This window comes from Coregonus lavaretus (genome assembly GCF_964263955.1).
Source record: "Coregonus lavaretus genome assembly, chromosome: 14".
Lineage (NCBI taxonomy): Eukaryota > Metazoa > Chordata > Actinopteri > Salmoniformes > Salmonidae > Coregonus > Coregonus lavaretus.
In genome coordinates this window covers 14,582,528-14,598,237 of record NC_140001.1, presented here as the reverse complement: position 1 = coordinate 14,598,237, position 15,710 = coordinate 14,582,528, and the positions used below count along the sequence as shown (strand labels likewise).

The window sequence follows — 15,710 nt, the reverse complement described above, 5'->3', positions numbered from 1 at the left end:
CCACTTTGAACCAGGAGAGATTGATATGCATATTATTAATGTTAGCTCTCTGTGTACATTCAAAGGCCAGCCGTGCTGCCCTGTTTTGAGCCAACTGCAATTTGAAACTGGAAAGCATTTTTAGGACTATAATTTCCTCCCCACATTGTAGCCTACAATATGTGTCTCCACACACCTAGGCCAAGGTTATTGATGGATTCAAGACAAGGTCGTTTTTATTGATCTCAGATTTTCAGTGTCAAAGTAACCTGCCATTTCAATTATTTGTGTGGTATTTAAAAATATTCTACCAGTCTCGTCATGTAAAATGATGTAGAATTGCATGAAATGCGTTTATAAACGGCAACATTTTCACCCGACCCTAGGCTACTAAAGATATTCCCAATGTGTGCAACTTCTATAAGTGCCTCTACTCTACTGCTCTATGCCACAATGCAAAAGCGATGATATGCATGCAATGCTTTAATATAAAGGTATTTTTTTTCTCATGCGTTCCAGTACCTCAGAACTCTCCAGGTCACCCCCTTCTCGCACTCACTTTTTGTTCCGGCATCCTCCCGATTTACAAATGATGCACTGCTTGGCACTCAGCATTAAGGAAATAGACTGGGGGCAAGGCCCTGCAATTGACTAGCTTCCTGTCCAGGGGGTGTACTTATATTGTGTCAAATTCAATTCAAAAGTCGAACGCGCGCGAGCAGGGTGAAACATCATTGCGCAAGCAAACACTGAGTCGAGAGAGAAGAAATGTGGTCGAGCGAGCAGAGGACGGGTCCCTCGAGTGCACAGGCCAGTCGAGAGCGCAAATTAAATTTGAGAGCTTGCAAGTGTGACTTTGAGCGAGCAGAACATAATTGTCACAGGTCAAAAATAAAAATGTTTTATACAGTAAATATAGAACTGTAAGCAAATAAAATGAAAAGCAGACATTCAGCTCTAGCAAACACCATAAAAGGAGTCCACTAATTGCAGGCAGGAGCCAATATTTAGGGTATTTAGCCCAAGGACACACACACACACACACACACACACACGGAGATTTTGAATTATATGAAGACACAAAGGGGAGAAGCTGCTACCTGCTACAGTTCATCCAGTACATAACCAGTCCCAAATAATATAAGATAAACTGACATATGATAAACCAGCTAAACTCAGGTTAATATGTCAGAATCAGCTTTATTTGCATGTACAGGAATTTGACTCCGTGAAACATACAGTATGTACACTATGAACACTAAGTAAGCTCCGTTATAAATGTAAGAGATGTGCAAAGAGTAATGTGCAGTTCTGGGATGATAGTGCAAGGTGCATAGTCTGTGAATGAATAATGCAGAGTGCGAAGTCCATGGATGAGAGGATCATCGTGGACCATGTGGACGGTTGGTGAGGGCCACGGTACGGGGGAAGAAACTGTTTAGGTGGCAGTAGGTTTTGGTCGTGATTGACCTGAACCGTTTGCCAGAGGGGAGTCTTTGTAAGATGGGGTGAAAGGGGTCAGCAATGACCTTTCCTGCACGCTTCCTTGCCCTGGAGTTGTGCAGGACCTCGATGGAGGGCAGGTGGCAGCCAATTACCCTCTCAGCCGACCGGACAATCCGTTGCAGTGATGGAGGAGGTGAGGATGGACTCGATGATGGTCGTTTAGAACTGAATCAGTGCACACAGCATTCAAAGGAGGACTGAGGACAAAACAACACCATGCATTCACCAAACATTGAACATATTTGTTTTATTGTAATAGTGTGATTGGGAACTACCATTGTCTATCAATTACAGAATCTCAAATTATTTCAATTTGGCATTGGAAGTTTTATTGAATACAGTCAGTAGGAGTCAAATTGCATAGAGTCTCATCTGATCAGATGTTATCAGCAAGCCAGAGCCATCTGTGGAAAGAGCACAAGTAGAACAAAGATATAAGTGCAAAACAGAATAAATGTCAGATTCAGATTCCATCTAAAACAATGACATGAGCTCTGTCCCAATTGATCTCTGCTCAACTCCTGACTTCCTCTCTACTCGCATCCTTCTCAAAACCAATTGGAGGATGTCTGAGGTGAGGAACCTTGGGTCGTCTCCTTCAATGGGGTTATAGAAGGAGGAGCAATGGTCAGTCCTTGCATCCATAGCTCTGTCTATGAATTTGAGTGGTTACATTTCTCCAGCCCCATCCCTCAGCTTTTTACCGAAACAGGGGCCGGGTGGATGCTTTGTACAACACAAAATCCATGTGTACGTGTGTGTATAGAACGTATGTTATCATGTGTGTGTATGCATGTGTCTGTGCCTATGTTTGTGTTGCTTCACAGTCCCCGCTGTTTTTTAAATCTGATTCTACTGCTCGTATCAGTTATCTGATGTGGAATAGAGGTCCATGTAGTCATGGCTCTATGTAGTACTGTGCACCTCCCATAGTCTGTTCTGGACTTGGGGACTGTGAAGAGACCTCTAGTGGCATGTCTTGTGGGATATGCATGGGTGTCTGAGCTGTGTGCCAGTCGTTCAAACGGACAGCTCTGTGCTTTCAACATGTCAACACCTCTCACAAACACAAGCAGTGATGAAGTCAATCTCTCTTCCACTTTGAGTCAGGAGAGATTGACATGTATATTATTAATGTTTGCTCTCTGTGTACATCCAAGGGTCAGCCGTGCTGCCCTGTTTTGAGCCAATTGCAATTTTCCTAAGTCCCTTTTTGTGGCACCTGACCACACGACTGAACAGTAGTCCAGGTGCGATAAAACTAGAGCCTGTAGGACCTGCCTTGTTGATAGTGCTGTTAAGAAGGTAGAGCAGCGCTTTATTATGGACAGACTTCTCCCCATCTTAGCTACTGTTGTATCAATATGTTTTGACCATTACAGTTTACAATCCAGGGTTACTCCAAGCAGTTTAGTCACCTCAACTTGCTCAATCTTCACATTATTTATTACAAGATTTAGTTGAGGTTTGGAGTTTAGTGAATGATTTGTTCCAAATACAATGCTTTTAGTTTTAGAAATATTTAGGACTAACTTATTCCTTGCCACCCACTCTGAAACTAACTGCAACTCTTTGTTAAGTGTTGCAGTCATTTCAGTTGCTGTAGTGGCTGACATGTATAGTGTTGAGTCATCCACATACATAGACACTCTGGCTTTACTCAAAGCCAGTGGCATGTCATTAGTAAAGATTGAAAAAAGTAATGGACCTAGACAGCTGCCCTGGGAAATTCCTGATTCTACCTGGATTATGTTGGAGAGGCTTCCATTAAAGAACACCCTCTGTGTTCTGTTAGACAAGTAACTCTGTATCCACAATATAGCAGGTGTAAGGGATCGGGGTTTGGCAGGATCTAGACAGAGTCTGACACTTCCCCGATCTACTGAGAGGGGGAGTCATCAGACTCGATCTGATTCACCTGAGTTCTGAGCACACCTGTCAGTAATTAGTATAGGATTTAAGGTGTGCTCAGAAGCTCAGTCGGCGCGAGGTATTGTTCCTTTGTGACTTGCTAAGCGTTTTGTTCTGAGTGAGAGAGAGAGAGTTTGTTGTTTTGATTACCCGTGTATCCGACCAGTGCCTTGTTTTTTGACTCCCCGTATTGCTTAACCCTCTACTTGTCTACCCCAGTGATTACCGTTCTCGGATCCTGTGCCTGTGACCTCGACTACGACTAAGCCCGCTCCTTTGGTACCCCTGCCTGTCTATGCCTAGCCCGGTTTTGACCACAGCCCGCCCGACCACGATTAAGCCTTTCCCTGGTCTGTACTTTAATAAAGCATCGCTATTCTGCGATTGGATCTTACCACTCTGTCCGAGTATTCATTACAGAATACCTCGCCAACACCATGGATCCAGCGGAATTACAGAGGCGATGGGAGATACAGGAGAAACGCATGGATGAACTCCTACAGCTACTCAACGCTGGTGCAGCGGAAGGCACCACCCCGAGTACGGTCAGTCCTCGTCATGCACCTCCGATTTCTATACCGACAAGGTACGACGGGGAACCTGGCAAATGTCAGGGGTTTCTACTCCAGATGTCCCTGTATATGTCGTATAATCATTCCATGTTTTCCGATGACCGTAGCAGGGTGGATTTCATGATTTCTCTGCTAACGGGAAGAGCACTGGATTGGGCTACTGCGCTTTGGGCAGCTGAGGTCCCCGAGCTGAATGAGGAAGTTCAGTTCAAGAGACTGTTTCAAGAGGTGTTCGACCACCCAGTATCTGGGCGTAGTGTGGGAGATCAGCTATGCGAACTTCAGCAGGGCCGTCGCACAGTAGCCGACTACGCTTTAGAGTTCCGTACTATAGCAGCCGGTAGCGGATGGAGCGAGACTGCTTTGCTCACAGTTTTCCGTAGAGGGTTGCGCAAAGACGTACAGACTGAGTTGGCTTGTCGAGGAGATATCACTACGCTACATGAGTTTATCAAAATTGCCATCTCTATTGATAATCTTATAGTGCAACACAAGGCATCCACAGTTAGGGAGCCCTCGATCACTGGTACTATGCAAGCGACAGAGCGGAGGAGAGAATCTGAGGAGGAACCTATGCAACTGGGACGGTCACCTCTACAAGGGTCGGTGAGACAACAACGTCGGCAAGACGGACTATGCCTGTATTGTGGTCAGTCGGGTCATTTCGTGCGTCAATGTCCGGTACGACCTAACCGTACCTCAGGATATCGCCTCGGAACTGCCAAACCGGTGAGTGAGACTCCCGTTTTGAACATTACAGCTAAACAAATGTATGTACCTGTTACCTTATCTGTCGGAGAGAAAGTGCGCAGGTTGGAAGGACTTATTGATTCCGGAGCGGCGGCCAGCTTTCTGGATATGGGTCTTGCTGAGGAGTTGGGAGTTCAACTTATTCCTATTCAACCTCCCCTGCGAGTCAACGCGCTAGACGGTGAGCCCATGGGCACTGGGTTCATTACGCACCGTACCGGGGAGATCAAGTTACAAGTGGGCGCCATACACCAGGAGAACATCTTTTTTTTCGTCATCTCCGCTCCACGGGAGCCACTAGTTCTCGGCCACCCCTGGCTCGTCCTCCATGATCCGGTCATCTCCTGGAAATCTGGCGATATCACAGCTTGGAGTGAGGTATGTAGGGCAGAGTGCCTCAATTTACCGTGCAAAACGTCTACTGTGGAGGATGCGCAGGGTGCGGTGTCTACTGTGGTCCCTACAGAATACCAGGATTACGCGCAGGTGTTCGCCAAGGAGAGGGCTACCGTGTTACCACCTCATCGGGCCTGGGACTGCGGGATTGATCTACTATCCAGAGCTACACCTCCTCGTGGAAGAATCTACCCGTTGTCACAGCCTGAACGAGAAGCGATGAGTCAGTATGTTGATGAGGCGCTACAGCAAGGGGCCATTCGCCCATCGACGTCTCCCGCCGCATCCAGTTTTTTCTTTGTGAAGAAAAAGGATGGCGGACTGCGTCCTTGTATCGACTATCGAGGGTTGAACGATATAACCATAAAAAATCGTTACCCCCTTCCTTTGATTCCAGCCGCCCTTGAACAGGTGGGACAGGCCTCCATGTACAGTAAACTGGACCTCAGGAGTGCGTACAATCTGGTGCGTATTAGAGAGGGGGATGAATGGAAGACCGCCTTCATCACACATCGAGGACACTACGAATATTGTGTCATGCCCTATGGACTTACCAACGCGCCCTCAGTATTTCAGGCGTTCATGAATGACATTTTCAGAGACATGATTGATCGATTTGTCATAGTATACATTGATGACATCCTCATATATTCTAACTCGCTGAGTGAACATGTGTCCCATGTACGACAGGTTCTGGATCGGCTCCTACAACATTCTCTGTTTGTGAAGGCGGAAAAAAGCGAATTCCACGTCACTACGATTTCCTTCCTTGGGGCCATACTCACTCCCGACGGTGTTACACTGGATGAATCTAAGGTGCAAGCGGTACAAGATTGGCCTCAACCCAAGACGGTGAAGGAGCTCCAGAGGTTCTTAGGGTTTGCCAATTACTATAGACGGTTCGTGCGTAATTTCAGCACAACCGCAGCGCCTCTGTCGGCGATGACCAGCTACAAGGGTCGCGGTCTGAACTGGACGGAGGGGGCAGTGCGTGCGTTTGAGACGCTGAAGCAACGTTTTACCACCGCTCCTATTCTATGTCAGCCGGACCCTACCTTACCGTTTATCGTGGAAGTGGACGCTTCGGAGGTTGGAGTTGGAGCCGTGTTATCCCAACGCCAAGGTGAGCCGCCTAAATCACGACCCTGTGCTTTCTTTTCCCGGAAATTGAATGCTGCCGAGCAGAACTATGACGTGGGTAATCGGGAATTACTGGCGGTGAAGTTAGCCCTGGAGGAGTGGAGACATTGGTTGGAGGGAGCAGAGCATCCGTTCCAAGTGCTCACGGACCACCGCAACCTGGAGTATCTTCACAGCGCCAAACGACTGAACTCCCGACAGGCCAGGTGGTCTTTATTCTTCAACCGGTTCCGATTCACTGTGTCTTATATCCCCGGGTCCAAGAATGGTAAGGCGGATGCGCTTTCCCGACGGTTCGAGCGCACGGAAAGACCCGTGGAGCCAGAAACTATTCTCCCCATGAGTTACCGTGCTGGACCGGTGAGGTGGGCTATTGATGACACGATTCAGGAGAGCTTACAAGCGGAACCAGCCCCTCCAGAAACCCCGGAGTCTAAGGTGTTTGTGCCAGCTTCTCTTCGCCCTCAACTGATGGAATGGTGCCACACGTCGCTGGGATCTGGTCATCCTGGAATCACTCGAACTACACGACTCATCAGCCGAAAATACTGGTGGGATTCCCTCGCAGATGACGTCAGAGACTATGTCTTATCCTGTCCAGTATGTGCCCAGTCCAAGGTACCTCGTGCACTACCGGAGGGTAAGCTGATGCCATTGCCAACTCCTCAACGACCATGGTCGCACATTGCTATGGACTTTATTACCGACCTACCTGAATCAGAGGGCCATACTGTAATTCTCGTGGTCATCGATCGTTTCTCCAAGATGTGTCGGTTAGTACCTATGACCCGTTTGCCTAACGCCACTCAGATGGCTGAGACTATGTTTACCCAGGTGTTCCGGCAGTTTGGTGTCCCGGAGGATATTGTTTCCGACCGGGGACCCCAGTTTGTATCCCGGGTATGGAAGGCGTTCTGCGAACGCTTGGGCATTTCGGTTAGCCTAACCTCCGGATATCATCCCCAGGCCAATGGGCAGACAGAACGGCTCAACCAGGAAATTGGGAAATATCTACGGCAACAATGTTCGCGGCAACCGCAAGAGTGGAGTCGATTCCTTCCTTGGGTAGAGTATGCTCAGAACTCACTCATTCACACCTCCCTACGTTTAACGCCCTTCCAGTGTGTTCTAGGGTATCAACCTCCCCTGTTTCCGTGGGATACCGCATCAGGGATGGTACCGGCGGTGGACGAGTGGTTCCGTCGGAGTGCGCAGGTCTGGGAGACGGCCCATCAACATCTCAGCCAAGCCTCACAACAACAAAAGACCTATGCCGACCGACGGCGGAGACCTACTCCCATTTATCAACCCGGGCAACGAGTGTGGCTGTCTACCCGAGACCTGCGGTTCCGACGGAGCTGCAAGAAGCTCCAACCCAGGTACATCGGTCCCTTCAAAGTACAGAGGCGTATTAACCCTGTCACCTACCGTCTGTTCCTCCCTCGACACTACAGGATAAACCCTACGTTCCACGTCTCCCTGCTGAAACCTGTCCATTATAGCCCGATGTATCCACCAATCGCTCAACAACCTACTACACCACCGTTGGAGGATGAACAGGACACCATCTATACAGTCCACGAGATACTGGAGTCAAGACGGAGACGAGGGGGCATCGAATATCTCGTGGACTGGGAGGGATATGGACCTGAGGAACGGTCCTGGGTTCCGGCTAAGGATATACTGGATCCCGCTCTCAAGGCCACTTTCCACGCTGAGCACCCAGATCATCCAGGACCCCGACCCAGAGGAAGACCACCCGGTAGAGGTAGAAGGCCGTCAGGAGCCGGCCCTGGGGAGGGGGATACTGTAAGGGATCGGGGTTTGGCAGGATCTAGACAGAGTCTGACACTTCCCCGATCTACTGAGAGGGGGAGTCATCAGACTCGATCTGATTCACCTGAGTTCTGAGCACACCTGTCAGTAATTAGTATAGGATTTAAGGTGTGCTCAGAAGCTCAGTCGGCGCGAGGTATTGTTCCTTTGTGACTTGCTAAGCGTTTTGTTCCGAGTGAGAGAGAGAGAGTTTGTTGTTTTGATTACCCGTGTATCCGACCAGTGCCTTGTTTTTTGACTCCCCGTATTGCTTAACCCTCTACTTGTCTACCCCAGTGATTACCGTTCTCGGATCCTGTGCCTGTGACCTCGACTACGACTAAGCCCGCTCCTTTGGTACCCCTGCCTGTCTATGCCTAGCCCGGTTTTGACCACAGCCCGCCCGACCACGATTAAGCCTTTCCCTTGTCTGTACTTTAATAAAGCATCGCTATTCTGCGATTGGATCTTACCACTCTGTCCGAGTATTCATTACAGCAGGTGGAGTAAAGCCATAACACATATGTTTTTCCAGCAGCAGACTATGATCAATAATGGAAAAGCCGCACTGAAGTCTAACAAAACAGCCCCCAATCTTTTTATCATCAATTTCTCTCAGCCAATCATCAGTCATTTGTGTAAGTGCTTGTTGAATGTCCTTCTCTATAAGCATGCTGAAAGTTTGTCAATTTGTTTACTGTAAAATAGCATTGTATCTGGTCAAACCCCATTTTTTCCAATAGTTTACTAAGGATTGGTAACAGGCTAATTGGTCGGCTAATTGAGCCAGTAAAGGGGGCTTTACTATTCTTAGGTAGCGGAATGACTTTTGCTTCCCTCCAAGCCTGGGGGCACACACATTCTAGTAGGCTTAAATTTAAAATATGGCAAATAGGAGTGGCAATATCGTCCACTATTATCCTCAGTCATTTTCCATCCAAGTTGTCAGACCCCGGTGGCTTGTCATTCTTGATAGACAACAATCATTTTTTCACCTCTTCCACACTCACTTTACGGAATTCAAAATAACAACGTTTGTCTTTCATAATTTGGTCAGATATACTTGGATGTGTAGTGTCAGCAATTGTTGCTGGCATGTCATGCCTAAGTTTGCTAATCTTGCCAATGAAAAAATCATTAAAGTAGTTGGCAATATCAGTGGGTTTTGTGACGAATGAGCCATCTGATTCAATGAATGATGGAGCTGAGTTTGCCTTTTTTCCCTAAATTTCATTTAAGGGGCTCCAAAGCTTTTTACTATCATTCTTTGTCATTTATCTTTGTTTCATAGTGTAGTTTCTTCTTCTTTTTATTCAGTTTAGTCACATGATTTCTAAATTTGCAATACATTTGCCAATCAGTTGTGCAGCCAGACTTATTTGCCATTCATTTAGCCTCATCCCTCTCAACCATACCATTTTTCAATTTCTCATCAATCCACAGGGATTTAACAGTTTTTACAGTCATTTTCTTAATGGGTGCCTGCTTATTAGTAACTAGAATAAGCAATTTCATAAATGTATCAAGTGCAGTGTCTGTTTGCTCCTCATTACACACCACAGACCAACATATATTCTTTACATCAACAACATAGGAATCACTACAAAACCTATTGTATGACCTCTTACACACAATATTAGGCCCAGCCTTTGGAACTTTGGTTTTCCTAGATATGGCTACTATATTGTGATCACTACATCTAATGGATTTGGATACTGCTTTCAAACAAATCTCTGCAGCATTAGTAAAGATATGATCAATACATGATGATGATTTAATTCCTGTACTGTTTGTAACTACCCTGGTAGGTTGACCGATAACCTGAACCAGGTTGCAGGCACTGGTTACAGTTTGAAGCTTTCTTTTGAGTGGGCAGCCTGATGAAAGCCAGTCAATATTTAAATCACCCAGAAAGTATACCTCTCTATTGATATCACATACATTATCAAGCATTTCACACGTTATCCAGATACTGACTGTTAGCACTTGGTGGTCTATAGCAGCTTCCCACCAGAATGGGCTTTAGGTGAGGCAGATGAACCAGTAGCCATATTACTTCAACACTATTTAACATGAGATCCTCTCTAATCTTCACAGGAATGTGGTTCTGAATATAAACAGCAACACCTCCACCATTGGCATTTCTATCTTTTCTGTAAATGTTAGAACCTTGTATTGCTACCACTGTATCAAAGGTATTATCTAAGTGAGTTTCAGAGATAGTCAGAATATGTATATCATCTGTTACTAGCAAATTATTGATTTCATGAACCTTGTTTCTTAAGCTACATATGTTAACGTGGGCTATTTTGAGCACTTTTCTTCTGGGATGCTTATTTGTTTTTAATGCTTTACTGGGAAGCATAGCAGCAGTAGATGTGCTCATGTTCTTTATGTTAGTGCAGGGTGAGCTGCACACAGTGGACTTCCTCCTTGGGCACACCGGCTCAGTGCTAACAGTATAAATCTGGATCTTAGGCACATGATTACTGTATACAATAGCTGTAGGATCAGCAGAGGCATTCAGGGCAGCTAGAGGGACATAAATTAGGTTACAAATATTGTGTCTACCAACGCTGCTGGTGTAAGGTACATTTGCTGAAGCGTTTTGACAACTCTGCGTCACAATGGTAGGGATTAGCTGAGCTGGACCTGGGTCATTGTTAAGTCATTGTCTCAACGCATCCTTATAATGCTGTGAAAGGATCCAGGAACCCAAATGATTTGGGTGGATCCCATCCTCCTTATAAAACGTGTTTTGATTCCAAAAGGTATCGAAATTGTCAACAAAAGTTACACCCATTGAGCTGCAATAATCACGTAGCCAGTTGTGAAGAGCAAGAATCCTGCTAAAGCGTTCAATGCCACGATTCAGAGAGGGCACGGGGCCAGATATTATGGGTTTTTTGTTAGTGTCTAGCAGAGAATCAATCAGCGCTTTAAAATCCAGTTTCAACTGTTCAGAGCTGCCCTTCATAATGTCATTAAAACCCACATGGACTACGATAGAATCGATTTCCATGTCCTGGTGTAGTACATTCAGGAGCAGCTTAGTAATGTCATTTATTCGAGCTCCGGGATAGTTTTTCACCAGGAACGGTCACATTTCTTACCATGGAGCTGCCCAAAATCACGGCTGGCTAGAAGGACGAGAAAATCCGCCCACTCCCACGCTTCACAGGATGCATGCCTCCGACAGGTGGAGAAGCCCCGCTCGATCCAGAGCAGGGACGGAAGGTTGTCGACGTCGACTTTAAAATCGTAGTAGTAGGCACTGCGGCCGCAGACACAGGCACCCCCAGCAACGAAGGTGCAGGAAGATCAGGCTCCAGGACGGCGAAACTATTTGTTGTTTGTATCCGCTCCAGGCTTCTCGTTGGGAGTGTAGACTGCTTTACGGGAAGTCGCTGTCTTTGGCTTCCACGGCTCGTAACATGCGACCATCGTTGATTGCCTTTCTCCTCATGCTGTGCTCCTTCGACGGCGCTATCAGATGGGGGAGCTCTGGGCAACACCGGCCAGTCAGATAACGACAAACTACAAGGCGGAGATGCATCCAACAAGCGCGAACGCCATCCAGCCACCGGCGTAGAAAATGTAAACATTCCACTCTGCGTTTTCCCCAGTTTCTTACGTAGGCTGGTGACCTGCGTGATCAAGGAAGCCACCTCAAGCCTATAATCCTTGGCAAGTAAACAATTGCCGCATTGGAACTCAGAGTGATCCGGTTTGTCCCGAAACAAAGCGTAATAGATACAGCTCCTACAGCGCTGGAACCGTTCATTTAGTTCTCCAGACAAAGAGGGCTCCATTGTAAAACTCATCTGGTACCAACTTCGTTAGCTTGATGGCTAGCAGCTTAGCGTCTCTGTCAAGCAGACTTCAACCTGTCTCTTAAGCGGGATTCCGGGACAAGAAATAGCGGTCCTAGCTGTTAAAAGCAGAATCCATGCAAAAACAAGTTCTGTATTCGTATTTATGAATAGCCTTTTTGTTTTAATAAAAAATAACAAACCGAGTGGATTTCAAAGTATGCGGTTAGCGGTTTACAATATTGGCTATTATTTGGTTCAGAGCCTGACCTCTCTTGGCTCTCCCTCCTCACACCAATGAGAAGAAGAGACCTGCTTGGGCCAAGAAACATGAGCAATGGACATTAGACCGGTGGAAATGTGTCCTTTGGTCTGGAGTCCAAATTTGAGATTTTTGGTTCCAACCGCTCTGTCTTTGTGAGACATGGTGTGGGTGAACGGATGATCTCTGCATGTGTAGTTCCCACCGTAAAGCATGGAGGAGGAGGTGTTATGGTGTGGGGGTTCTTTGCTGGTGACACTGTCTGTGATTTATTTAGAATTCAAGGCACACTTAACCAGCATGGCTACCACAGCATTCTGCAGCGATACGCCATCCCATCTGGTTTGGGCTTAGTGGGACTATCATTTGTTTTTCAACAGGACAATGACCCAACACACCTCCAGGCTGTGTAAGGGCTATTTTACCAAGAAGGAGAGTGATGGGAGTGCTGCATCAGATGACCTGGCCTCCACAATCACCCGACCTCAACCCAATTGAGATGGTTTGGGATGAGTCGGACAGCAGAGTGAAGGAAAAGCAGCCAACAAGTGCTCAGCATATGTGGGAACTCCTTCAAGACTGTTGGAAAAGCATTCCAGGTGAAGCTGGTTGAGAGAATGCCAAGAGTGTGCAAAGCTGTCATCAAGGCAAAGGGTGGCTATTTGAAGAATCTCAGATATAAAATATATTTTGATTTGTTTAACACTTTTTTGCTTACTACATGATTCCATATGTGTTATTTCATAGTTTTGATGTCTTTACTATTATTCTACAATGTAGAAAATAGTAAAAATAAAGAAAACCCCTTGAATGAGTAGGTTTGTCCAAACTTTTGACTGGTACTGTATGTCAAACAAAAACCAATAATTTCAAAGTGAAACATACCATACAAGGACTACTTTTAACAATTTGCAATTATTGGTTTGTTTGACATACATTTTAAAGTGTATGTCAGATTCACTCTTACCGTATAATTGCCCTGTATCAATACACACCACTTGTCAGTCAGCATGGCTCAGTATTGAACAGCTTGCTGTCATTTTATGCCCAACCCACCTCGTGGAGAGCTATCCTCCTCTAGGTTTTCACTTCTTCCCTTACCTACACTGCTCATATTCTTTAGGAATGACTATCACATACATTCAGTATAGAACAATCTTTCTAACCAATAGACAGCAGCTGGTCATCATCTTTCTACGTGACAAATGTCCTTTGCACAATGCCTTCATACCGCATCAAATACATTTGAGGAACTCTCAGTATGGTGGATGTCATGGTTACCTGCAGGAAGTCCCCAGAGTGCTGTGCATAGAGGAGAACCAAGGTAACCTACATGGAACAGAATGGACTCCTGTATCTCCTGTCTCTGTCAGCTGAGCAGAGAACTTCACCACCACATATTCGTGACAGTGGACCTGCATGGAAAGAGGGATGGAGAGAGAGAAATGGTTTAAGGTCGTTCTCATTTATTGCAACTGCACAAAAACTGACAGAGTAAGTTATCAAATCTTTATTTAAATCAGATTGGATTTCAAAGTATGTGGTTAATGGTTTACAATATTGGCTATTATTTGGTACAGAGCCTGACCTCTCTTGGCTCTCCCTCCTCAATCACTGACCCCCATCCCTGTCTGTTCTCTCCCTGCCTCTCCCCCTCTTCTGCCACCCAGTCATGCTGGTCTTCCAAGTCCTCCTCCTCTACTAAATCCCTCCTCGATTTAGGTACAATGCTCTTATTTAAACCAGTGAGGGTATAGAAAACGAAACCACCTTGGCTTTGGTTAAACCACATGGTTAAACGTTAGCTAGCTAGCTACTGTTAGCTAGTTAGCTTCCTAGCTAGCTGATGTTAACCTAGCTTGCCTCATCAATAGCCTGCTTTAATAACAGAAGACCAAATAACTACTTACCCAATATCAATATTGAAATCATAGTTGGTTAGCTAGTTTCTCTACTGAAAAACGATGGAACTTACCTCTTTACTATTGTCAGACATCGTTCACCTTTCACCGTCCCCTTTCATCTCTATGGTAAAAAATCAGATTAGATAGCAGTCAAGCCGTGATTGGTCCAAAAAACCTGACCAATTGCGTTTCAGTAGATTGCTACAGGTTATGTTCATTGGCTATAATTATAATTATACCTATTATACAATTACAGTAAGCAGTTGCGAAAGCAAAATGGATTTTGGAGAGCAAAATTGGAAAATTGGTGTGAGAGGGAGAAAAGACATCCGTGTGGGGATGCAGAGTATTTGTGAGAGTGCAGTCTTGACATGTAGTAAGTATTTCTTCAGGCGAACAAATATCTCCTCTCTCGAATTAATTTACTGCATGTGGAAAAGCAGTTGTGCTCGCGCAAAATCACACTCGCAAGCTTTCAAGTTTAATTTGCGCGCACCACGCTGGCCTGCGCTCGTGGGACCCTTCTGCTCGCTCGACCACATTTCTTCTCTCTCGACTCAAGTGTTTGCTCGCGCAATGATGTTTCATCTTGCTCACGCCCATTCGACTTTTGAATCGGATTTGACACCATATACAAGCTGCCTCATGCTACAGAAACAGGAGATAGGCTCCTACTGAGCTGATGCGGCTTTTACAGATTGGCATTCGCCAAGTCTCCAAATAGGTATACTGTGTTGTTAACAAATGGCATATTTGCTTTCACTGAATATTTGAGAGCTTCTGAAAGCTATCATAAATATGGAGGAGTTGTGGCACTGAGAGATCATCTTCCACAGAAACTGCGATATGGCCAATCTCTCTATAGATACACTGAGTGTACAAAACATTAGGTTCACCTTCCTAATAATGAGTTGCACCCCCTTTTGACCTCAGAACAGTCTCAGTTCGTCTGGCCCATGTTGACTCCAATGACGCCAACAGTTGTGTCAAGTTGGCTGGATGTCCTTTGGGTGATGGACCATTCTTGACACACATGGGAAACTGTTCAGCATGAAAAACCCAACAGCGTTGCAGTTCTTGACACACTCAAACCGATACGCCTCCTAGAGATGGGAGGAGGATGAATTGTTTACCGGCTGCACCAGCACGTTGTTCTTTCCAAACAGCAGGGTGGCTCTGTTGCTCTGATGCAGTGACTCCACGTAGTCCCGGGCTGAAGGTGAGGGCCGTTCCTCCATGCTGGTACTGGAATGCCTCTTCTGGATCTGGAAACACAGACAGTGTGTATGTTTTTACCCCCATCCCAATCCATCCACCCATCCATCTATCCAGTGTCCATATATTGGCCAGTTAGTTTAACACATCACTGGTGCAAAATGAATGTATCATGCCATATTGTTCATCCACCATTGAGCACATTTAGTTTATTTCATACTGTTAACCACAATGATCACCCACTGGGAATGAATTAGCAACGGCTAATCAAGTGTTATAATGTTACCCAGCTTATACAGCTCTTAGAACCCTTTCAGCCATGTATTTGATTTCAGGCTACTACACTGGTGTGTAGGATGAGATAAGACTTGTATTTCTCACAGACACGAACACTGCCTCTTTGTGATCTGTGAACCGTCCAAGGATGTGTACTGCAAAAAGGTGCTGA

At 45.8% G+C, this 15,710-nt stretch overlaps 1 protein-coding gene across 1 annotated transcript in view; it reads right to left on the bottom strand.

Moving 5' to 3' along the window:
* The window catches only part of LOC311140892 (small G protein signaling modulator 1-like), a gene marked incomplete at both ends in the record, with an annotated part of 107,511 nt that overhangs the window by 52,367 nt on the left and 39,434 nt on the right, over positions 1-15,710 (bottom strand). Inside the window, one exon of the mRNA XM_084176164.1 lies at positions 15,181-15,312. Within this exon, the coding sequence (XP_084032290.1) occupies positions 15,181-15,312 (132 nt within the window). The remainder of the gene's footprint in view (positions 1-15,180; positions 15,313-15,710) is intronic.